Source organism: Cryptomeria japonica, unplaced genomic scaffold, assembly GCF_030272615.1.
Source record: "Cryptomeria japonica unplaced genomic scaffold, Sugi_1.0 HiC_scaffold_1179, whole genome shotgun sequence".
NCBI lineage: Eukaryota > Viridiplantae > Streptophyta > Pinopsida > Cupressales > Cupressaceae > Cryptomeria > Cryptomeria japonica.
In genome coordinates this window covers 17,046-25,086 of record NW_026729767.1, presented here as the reverse complement: position 1 = coordinate 25,086, position 8,041 = coordinate 17,046, and the positions used below count along the sequence as shown (strand labels likewise).

Below are 8,041 nucleotides of genomic sequence, written 5' to 3'. Positions count from 1 at the left end.
ATTGATACTTATGATTATAATACTGAGGTCTAGTTACGTAATTCAAAGAAAGATTACACCAATCCTAGAACAACATTTGTAATTGATACTTACAATTTATTAAAGAGGAGGAGAATGAGTTGAAGGGGATTAAAATTTTAACCATTCTAGTAATATCAGAAGATAAGAAATTACGTTTTAATAAATGTGACTAAACAATCAATAATAAATTCTACTCAATTGAATGCCCTTCACATTTTTCCTAACACTGCATAAGTAATTGCTAGTTTTAGTTTTTATAATTTCTACATTACATAATTATGGCTCATTATACAATTTTATTCATCTTCATAATTTGGTGTATTTGTTGTGTTTCAATAGGTTGATGAATTGGGGTAACATTCAAATCTATATAAAAAATTTATTATTATTAATTATTTCATAATCTTTTAATTTAGTTTATGGTTGTGGAATTTTTCAACATCAATTTGATAAGGGAAAGATTATTTATCTTCAACTAACAAATTAAATTTCTTAATTATAAGAAGTTGTCTCATTCATTTTATTTTCTTCTTATTCTCACATTCACATTCCCACAATGCTTAATTTTTTTGTTATTTCCTTAATTTGATATTGAATTATATATAAATATAAAACAACGAGTAAAAGTACAAAACCAATATTTTAAGTTCTTCAAAACATGAAAATTAATTTTAATGCTATCACATTTAGTTATAATATAAATATTTTCAATATTTTATGTTTTTGATTAAGTAGGGAAGGGCCTTGATCGCATATAGTCAACAACACATCAAAACCATTAGAGATCACCCACTAACATAGAACAACTAGGAGCACCAAACAAATAAACCATCAGACATACATAATAAATAAAAATAATATCAAAATGTCCTTCAAAATATGATTGTCCATATTAAATATACTAGAAATATTAGCTAGCCAACCAAATACATACCACAAACATAAGCCATTAAAGATCAAAATTTAAAGTCTTGCATAACCCATAACAACAAAAAATAAAAAATATACCTATACCCACCCAAAAACTAAGCATAACCAGAACCAACAAACTATTTCTTTTGTTCTTTAATAAGACTTTAATTTTTTCCAAGATTTTAAAGTTCTTCTTCTAGTCTTTATCATCAGGGATAGAGTCTTTAGGATCCTCCCATTTCTCAGCACTAGAGCCTACACTTTTCTTTTGTTGCTTCCTCATTTTACTTTTGCCTAAGGCCATCCCCATCACTGCCTTCCACATGATCCCACCAATGATTAAAGTAAGGAAATTCACTACATGCACTAGGAACACTTTGTCATCTCTAAAATTTGACAATGAATCAGACTTATGAATTAGTTTAAATTAATTTTTTAGATGGAAAATGTACTCTTGAGTAGTAAAAATTATCTCATAATTCTAGAAAAATGTTTGAAAATATATATAAAATCTTAGTAGCTATTTTTTCCCCTCCTTTATTTTTTTAATAAATCTTGAAATGTATGATGGCCTATTAGAGCCTCAAAATATACTTTAGAGACCATGTATTTAGTTTTAAACTAGTGGATGCTATATTTTATTTGGTCAACATAAGTAGAGTGAACATCTAGATCCTATTTTTAATGGTGAAGCACAATTGCAAAATATCATCCATGTTTAAGGATAATGTTAAAATGTGGTAGCGACCTTGCAAATATTTGAGGTAGTGGTATTTTAAGAGTAATGGATGAAATTAGAAGGATAGACACTATAAATGGGAGGGAACTAAAATGGTTGAATGTGAGATGACTTACCCTATGAGTAATAAATAGATGTTTTAAAAATTGAATCTTCATGGCCTTAAGTTTTCTATGTTGCCACTTGATACAAAACTAATTTAGAAATTTGTAGCATACTAAATTTTATCCACATACAATTTTGTCCTCAACTAGACCTCACCTTGGTGTTTTATCTTTTGATGCATAATGTAAACCTTGATTTTGCTCAAACTCCTCATAAATGTGCATTTTAGCCTTCTCACTTGTTTTTTCCCCAAAGTCAAGTCTTTATTCTTAGGACCAAGTTGCTAGGGTGCCCTTTTCCTAGCTCAAGACCATGGTGGCATAGAGCTCTTGGTCCTCTCAATCAGGACCCAAATTTGGTTCTCACAATGGTCACATCAAGTGAGTGGGAATTTAGATCTCATTTTAGGCTACTTTGAAAACTCAAATAGGTTATAGATAGTTATAAAAGGACGCCTGCCCTCTCATTTTAAAACTAAGCTATCTAATCTAAGTTAAATTATACTCTAGATAATTCCATTCAAGTGAGAAATAAATCAAGTATTCACAAAGCATTAGAGAAGAAGTGAAGTCAAATTGAAGCATTCAAGAATGCATCCATAATCAACCTTCTATGAATGCATTCTACATGGCATCCTAAAGCCCTTGTGTGAGGATTTAAGAAAGCTTCATCTAGGTATACATTTCAATTGCAAGCATTCAATTTTAAATATGGCTTTTTCCTCAAATGGAAGGCATCTTGTTGCATTTTAATTATATTTCCATTACAATTATCATTTCAATTTCAAGCTTAGTTCCTAAACCAAGGTTTGACCCAAGCCAAATCCATATCCAAAACCCATTTTCTTCTCTTTTTGTGTGTAGGAAATTGATCCAAGAGCTATGAATATAGATTTTAATAGAGTTGACGATGATGAATAGGTTTGGATTTTGACAGAGCAAAAAGTAGAGGACCAGGGCAACCTACCATCCTAGTCCCATAAACATTTCTTGGTCTTTTGATAGTGGATCAAGTGTGTCTCCCTAATCGAAAAATGATCCCACTCGACTGCCTTAGAGTTACAAGCCCAAGATGACCTATCATCCCAGTCTCGACAATTTAGCTCAAAATTTTAGCAGAAAGTTTTGATCTTATTCTTTTGCTCAGATCCCTATGCATGGCTTTGTTTAATATCTTTAGTAGTCTATTATTATTGTTTAACATCAATTGTCCTTTTTTTTACCCTAACTTCATATATTACATCCAAATTTTAACTCAAAAGGGAGAGAAAAAAAATTGGTAAATCTAATTAGTGATTAAGCCCTTTTCCTAATTAAATTGTGGCTAGATAGGTATTGAATTTACCCTCCTATTGAAGGGAAACCTACCATCTCGATCGTAAAACTTCTACCCAAGCTTCTGATAGTGGATCCATTGCATCTAATTGTATAGAAAATATCCCACTCACCTATCTCAGAGTTATAGAACTTGTGTAAAATACCATCCCAATCCCAACAATTCAATAATAAGTTTTGATCTTATTCTTCTACATAGATCCCTATCTATGGCTCTATTTGATATCTGTAGTAGTTTTTTATTAATGTTTCACTTCAATTGTCCATTGTTTTATCTTAGCTTCACAATTTACATCCAAATTTCTACTCAAAAGTGGGAGACAAAAAATTATAAATTTACTTAGTGTTTTAGCCCTTTTCCTAATTGAATTGTGGTTGGATCTATTGAATTTACACCTCTCTTTTATTGTAATGGTAACTTAGGTAAGATTAGTGGTTTTATTATTTTAATTACTAAAACCCTAATTTTATCATCATTACAAAAGTGTTCTAAAATGATGCTAGCTAACAAGGGATTAATTGACAAAGAATAACAACTCAAAAACTGAATGAATGATGTAGTAAATCATATTTCTCTATCAAGCCACTCAAATAGCATCTCAATTCTAGATTTGAGGTTACTTCATCTATACCACACCATATGATTATGTTAGGACGAATATTAAAATCATAAAACAAAATTTATTATTTATAAAAAAACCATGTTTCATTTTTCTATCTATCAAATGCATTGATGTAATTCCCAAAATTTATCAAAAGTCATCTTAATCATATTAAAATCATGACAAAAAAACTAATTTTGTAGAAAAAAATTTATCTGTGATTTCTCAGAAACATTATTGGAGGCATCAACTATAATAGATTAGAAGGAATGGTTATTACTATTATAAACAAACCACAATGTTGGTTGGTAGGGTAACAATATTTATCAACTAAGTGTAATGACACATATAATAGAGAAAAGTGAAAACATCACCATTACCTACTTTAACATTACTACACAAAATATCTAGAAGGAAAAGTAATGCATCATGCTATATAAAGAAAAAATTTAAACTCTTGAAATAAAAATATGCAACCATAGAAAATATTGATGAGAGTAAAAAATAGAACAATTGTGCGGGTGGTCATTCAAACCTAAAATATTTTAGGAAATAGAAAATTTTATGAATAATTATTGAGTAACATCTCCATAATATCTAATTCATCTAGATTTTAGTAACTATTTTATAAAAAATGTTTCCTTTAAATTGAAGGTGAGTATTTTGAGGAAAAGCTATGGATAACTATGTAATTAGGGTGAGGAAGTATTTTAAGTCAGGGTGGATTTTAGAGATAATAAAATTGAGTTATCAAATGATGATTGACATAATTTTTTCCTCATCAAATGTATCCCCGTGAGGAGAGTCAACAAATATCCTTATGTTAAATTTAAAGGAGAATAAAGAGCTCCTCATGAGGAATATTTTAGAGCTAATATATTATTATAGGTATTCATTCAAGAACATATCTCTTACTATCAATGTATTTTAGGAAGAGATTAAATGAAGCAAAGAGGAATGGTTGAGAAGTGATGCAAATGCTCTCAACCCAAGGTAGCCTCCCACAACAAGTTTAAAAAAGACCTAAATATTTGATTGAGCTTCACAATTCTCCTCATTAGGTTGAAGATGATGTTGGTTCCTTTATCTTGGCTAAAAGAGTTTCTTTCAAACACACTCTAGATATTTTACAGTTAAAAAGACAAGCTAAAAAGGGATAGAAGTCCCTTAATGATAGTTGATTTTTGGTTGGTTCCTTAATAATAACTAATTGTTGGTTGGTTCTCTACCGATTGTTGTTATTTTTCTATTTTCTTTTAATGCTCCCCGTGTTATGTTTTTTTGTTTAACCCCACATCTTATGAATTTTATTTTATATTCCTTGTTGGCTAAAATGTAATGGGTTTGAGACCTTCCCATGCTAATCTAATTAAAACAAATTTCCTTATGTCTAGAGGTTTTGAATCTATAATTTGAGTTTTTAATAACTAACGACCAAAACCTAAAGATCATGTTCAAGGATTTCTTTTGGATGATTGGATTTAGTGAAATAAAAGAGGTAAAAATGGTAAGGTTTTACATGACATCAAGTTGAATCACATCTAGGACCTAGACCTTACTAACTCAATATTTCAACATCCTTCAATAGGATAGCCCTCCCACAAAATATCCTATGAAAGTTATTCAATGCACGACATTTATTTTCAAATTTGTGAGTATGAAGAAAAATACCTTGGGGTGTTTTAATAATCATATATTTTTCAATAGTTAGAGAACTAATTTCTTAGGAATCTTAAATGAGGGTGTCACTATAATGCATCATCAAAACTTAAACTCTTATAACTAATTTGGAGTGATAATGTCAAGTGCATTTAAAAAAGCTCAAAGCCTTGGTAGGCAAGCTAACCAAAAAGGCAAAATACCAAATGTACAAAAATAAGACTAAATCCCATTTCGAAAGAAGCAATGTTGCACCAAGTGGATTCAAGACAAACTCCTCAAAAAGCTCCTCACTCTTTACAAGTTCTTTCTCAAGATTGATATTGTTATGATCTTTTTTCAATGATCTTCACTTATTAGTATAATAATGTAATGCTTTCTTTCTATTTGAAGTTTATTTATGTCTTTCTAGTAATTTTTTAAATTATTTTCACTACATATTTTTAAATATATTTTACATTGTTATTTTTTTATTTTGAATTAAATTTTGAATCTCACATTAGTTTCTCACTTGTCTCCTTTCTTGACTTTTTCTTTTTCTATTCTTTCATTTCTTACCATCATACTCCCTAATTTGAATACATTTTGCACTCCTCTATTAATTTTTGCAATTTTAATGTAGATTGTCGATATAATTAAATATATTGGTACAAAACATATCTATGTAATTAATACAAAATAAATTCTCACAATTAATAAAATGTCACATTTATTATAAATTTCAGCATATCACAGTACTTTTTCTTGTACTCATTCAAAAAAAATTAAAACATATTAAAAGAATATAAAAGTAGTGAAATCTTCGATGTAAAAATAGTTTAGATGATACCTCTGGCATCAAACTAAGCTTATATAACATTAAAGACAAGCCAAAAAAAACTCTAATATGTATCTCAAACTTATTATCTCTATTATATATTCAGCAGCATAATTTTACAATATTCGAATTCTTTTCCCATTTCATATTAAGCATTTTCACATAAAATACATTTTAGAATCAGGGTGCAAGTGAGCAATCGAAACCAGCTTTATTATATAATTCATAGCATATATTTGCTACTTCTGCTGTCGATCTAGATGAAACTAGAACCCCTTAATTCTCAGGTCCATGGCCAGGAGGACCGTGGCCACCTCTCCCACCACCATGCCCGCCACCACCATACCCACCGTGGCCTCCACCACCATGTCCTCCACCGCCATACCCACCATGTCCACCGCCACCATGACCTCCACCACCATACCCACCACCACCATGACCTCCACCACCATACCCACCACCACCGTGCCCACCATTATAATACTTCTCTTCCCCCACCGCTCTGTCAATGAGTGTACATACCAATATGAGGCCCACCAAAATATAACATATTATCTTCGTACGAGACGCCATTACTAAGTCCCAAACATGAACAGATAAACAACTTGGTTTGAGAAGCTCTAGAATGGTGTTTCCTATTTATAGGCTTTCAACACGCCAGCGTATGACTCGAATGATCTACATTACCATCAAGCAAAACAATTTGCACATGAGATATTTCATAATTTTACTTGGAGATATTTTTGTGTACTTTTACCAAATGTTTATTAAAAATTGCATGCACGAAATCCTAAACTTTTTACATAGGAGGATACTTTGTAGCATCCAAAACTACCGTTTATGTGAACGCTAATTTTACCACCAAAGCTTACGTGGCGATCTCTCATCCACATAATTGATACCATTATTTGTTGTTCCAAGAGCAGACTAAATTCTCGCGTGACTATTATCTCAAATTGGATATGTATCCTGACTCAGACAAGGTCCCCATTGCCATTGCTAGAAAGAAACAAATATGGTTGTCTTATTGACTACCGACATTGAAATCTGAATGCATCATCCACCCCTTCGACGACGAGAATTTGCAGATTACACTACGTACCGACACTAAAATCTTAAGCCTTTATCATCCATTCCTTTAGCTCCCGTAAATGCAGAATACTTTAATATCAAACTTACCCAATTTACATTGTTGAACGGATTATTAGTTCATATATGGCAGCTTATGGTGCTGTTCAAATACAGTGAATTGCAAATAGTGGCCTGATGTCTTAGACGGGGTTTTCTTCTCGCTTGGCCACCGAGCGACGCAAGTAACTCTTCTTGTTTTGTTGGCGTCGATGCTAACTAATGTTGATAATAATGATAGCAAGTTGTGTCTGACACTTTGGAGTAGGAGCTTTTTTTCGGTCAGGGATGAGGCAGTAGTTATCCAGTATGTCTACTAGATGAACCCATACCATATGACTGTTAGGTTTGGCAGATTTTCTATTAATGTTGGTTTGGAAATGATTCTTGTACATTTTTCCAATTATTTTAGTAACATATTAATTGTATCTTTGAGGTTTATCCATATATAATCTATAATATGATTATGGTAGAGACCAATATCGAGATCATAACACCCAAATTTATTAGAATAAATTTTATATTATTCCAACTATCCAATCCACATAGGAAATGCACCACATTTATCAAAATTCATTTGAAACATGTTAAAATCATTACACAAACCCTGAGCTTTAAAAAAACATTTAAATTGTGATCTATGTCTAGAAGGTAGATTTGTCAACATTAGTAACTTAGGAGGACAAATTACTAATGTGTTAAAGAGCATAGAATATTTAAGTGG

General features: G+C 31.1%; 1 protein-coding gene across 1 annotated transcript; it reads right to left on the bottom strand.

The window, feature by feature from the left end:
- Nucleotides 1–6,465: 6,465 nt before the first annotated feature.
- LOC131054415 (glycine-rich cell wall structural protein) lies at nucleotides 6,466–6,762 on the bottom strand. Its single transcript, XM_057988928.1, has one exon. It carries the CDS (start codon nucleotides 6,760–6,762, stop codon nucleotides 6,466–6,468), a length of 297 nt encoding a protein of 98 aa, XP_057844911.1.
- Between the last annotated feature and the right edge of the window lie 1,279 nt (nucleotides 6,763–8,041).